This window comes from Mus pahari, chromosome 3 (assembly GCF_900095145.1).
Source record: "Mus pahari chromosome 3, PAHARI_EIJ_v1.1, whole genome shotgun sequence".
Lineage (NCBI taxonomy): Eukaryota > Metazoa > Chordata > Mammalia > Rodentia > Muridae > Mus > Mus pahari.
This window is the reverse complement of record NC_034592.1, coordinates 118,972,031-118,974,243: the sequence shown is the minus strand read 5'-3', so window position 1 is coordinate 118,974,243 and position 2,213 is coordinate 118,972,031. Positions and strand designations below refer to the sequence as shown.

Sequence of the window (2,213 nt, the reverse complement as noted above, 5' to 3'; positions counted from 1 at the left end):
AAAAAAAAAAAAAAAAAAACTGCAAAAAATAAATACAACTGATGTGGTCCTGCCTAAAACATCAGTATCCACTGAGCATCCCAGAAGGCCAAGAAGCCGGAGCTGAAGCACAGAAGGTCCCACCTTTGGGCTGCAGAGTCTTCTAGCAGCCCATGCTTCATGGAATGATGCATGAGTCTGAAATTCTAAACTCACTTTACTCTTTGGTCCCCAAGGGCTAATCTGAATTCTGTGTTTTGTAGAGCAGAAACCAGTCTTTCAGTGGACCTAGCCGTCACTAGATACCATCTCTTTGTGAGCAGGAGCCCAGATATCCATTGTTCCCCTCAGCTCTGCCTAGTCTTCTATTTGTAGAATAGACGGCTTTGGGTCCTTAGAGATGGATCATGAAGGGTGACTGTTATCTGTGGTCACTGGCAACGCCCCCTTGTCAGCAGCATGGCTGCAGCTCTGCCTCAGGTCCCCTTCACCAGCTGTGGTAAAGTCCAACTGCACCAAGAATCACAGCCTTACCACAGCAGGTCTGGTCCCACCCCGCCTTGTCTGACGTCCTCCTGGATTCCTGCCTCGGTTTCTTTTTCTAGAAAGCCCACTAAACTGAGGACAAACTAGAAAAAAATCTATGTGGAAGCTGTACAGATAGTTCCTATTGACAAAGGCAGCAAATCAAGGCTGGAGGAAGCCTTCCTGATGTTCAGATCCATCTCACCCAGGACGCGCTGACACCGGAGCTGGAGAGAAGTTTGCAGAACGACGGGAGGAGGGATGCTAAAGAATTACATCAATTATTGTCAGGTTTGTAATATGTTGTGTGAATGCAAATACATTTACCAGCGGCAGTTATCAGGAAAACATCAGAAACTACTCTACTATTGCAGTAATAATTGACTTCCATAGAAACTGTACTAACAGAACTCTTAGAACCGCAGTGTTAATATCTCAGATCTATGCCGAGTTCACAAAACCAAATGTTGCTGACACTGGTTCCCAGTAACCTAGACAGTCCCAGTGAGCACTCTCACACTTACCGCTCACTAGTGAGCACCCTCACACTTACCTTTCACGTTCTGCCTTATTCTTGATAGATTTGTCTTGACTGATGGCCTTGCTATTTTCCATAGAAATCTTAGCCTGATGGGCTCTCATCTCCTTGCTTTCCCTATGAAATAGAGATAAAAATAAATAAATGTAGAGGCATACAGAGGAGAGTTAAGAGTCCAGAGAGAGACTACCGTTGAAGGTCAGTGAGCGGACAGATGGAGTTTTGATGTTTGCTAAGAGGGTACAGCAATGCGAATGTATGGCTCTTTGTGCCACACTCCTAAAGAGTGCCTTTATGATTTGTAACATGAAAGATAAAAACCTCAATACAATGTGTAACCATAGGACTAGGTTCACATTCTTTACATAACTGACAGGCTCAGGTGAATGGAGATAGCTGAGGAAGGTAGTGCCATCTAGTGGAAGCATGCATCATGGCTGGTGAACGGATGCCGTATTTGCTCAAAAACAAAACCAAACAAATAAAAAAGCACAGATGTCCAGCTTTATCATGCACTGTCTGGGACCCAGCGAGATGGGAAAGACAGGACGCTCTAACCTTCACAAGTGACCTTCCTGCAGACCAACAACCCAGAGACATGAGGGGAGCTATAGAGTTTCAAGTAAGTACAGGAAATAGACCTGTATGTATTGACAGGTGACTAATCATTGTGTAAGTGCACAGGTATGTATAATGGACTTGTCTATCTTTGATTCACCTGTGTAGACAATAAAGGCACATAGTTTGGAATATTCAAATGATGCAATTACAAATAATTTTTAACTTATAGCCATCCCCTTACGTTTTTGCCTGCAATGTACAGGCGAGGATGCTGGTTACCTAAGTTCAGTGGTTTACTCTACATCAAGAGAGATGGGCAATGCTAAAATGAAGCTTTAGTCAGCCACTTTACATCTCATCAGCAGGACACTGAGAGACTCTGGACCCAAAGCAACTGCTCGCAGAGTTTCCCATGATTTCTTTGTAAAGTGACCGATCAGCCCCCTTACCCTTCCTTCTTTTCCTTTAAGCAAGAACACTTACAAATACCCACTTGTCTTAGTCAGGGTTTCTATTCCTGGACAAACATCATGACCAAGAAGCAAGTTGGGGAGAAAAGGGTTTATTCAGCTTACATTTCCATACTGCTGTTGATCACCCAAGGATGCAG

At 43.9% G+C, this 2,213-nt stretch overlaps 1 protein-coding gene across 14 annotated transcripts in view; it reads right to left on the bottom strand.

Annotated features, from left to right (window-relative positions):
• The window catches only part of Plcb4 (phospholipase C beta 4), a 368,815-nt gene that overhangs the window by 11,897 nt on the left and 354,705 nt on the right, over nt 1–2,213 (bottom strand). For all 14 annotated transcript variants that reach the window (XM_029535870.1, XM_029535879.1, XM_029535877.1 and 11 more), the window contains one exon: nt 1,058–1,159. In XM_029535870.1, the coding sequence (XP_029391730.1) occupies nt 1,058–1,159 (102 nt within the window). The remainder of the gene's footprint in view (nt 1–1,057; nt 1,160–2,213) is intronic.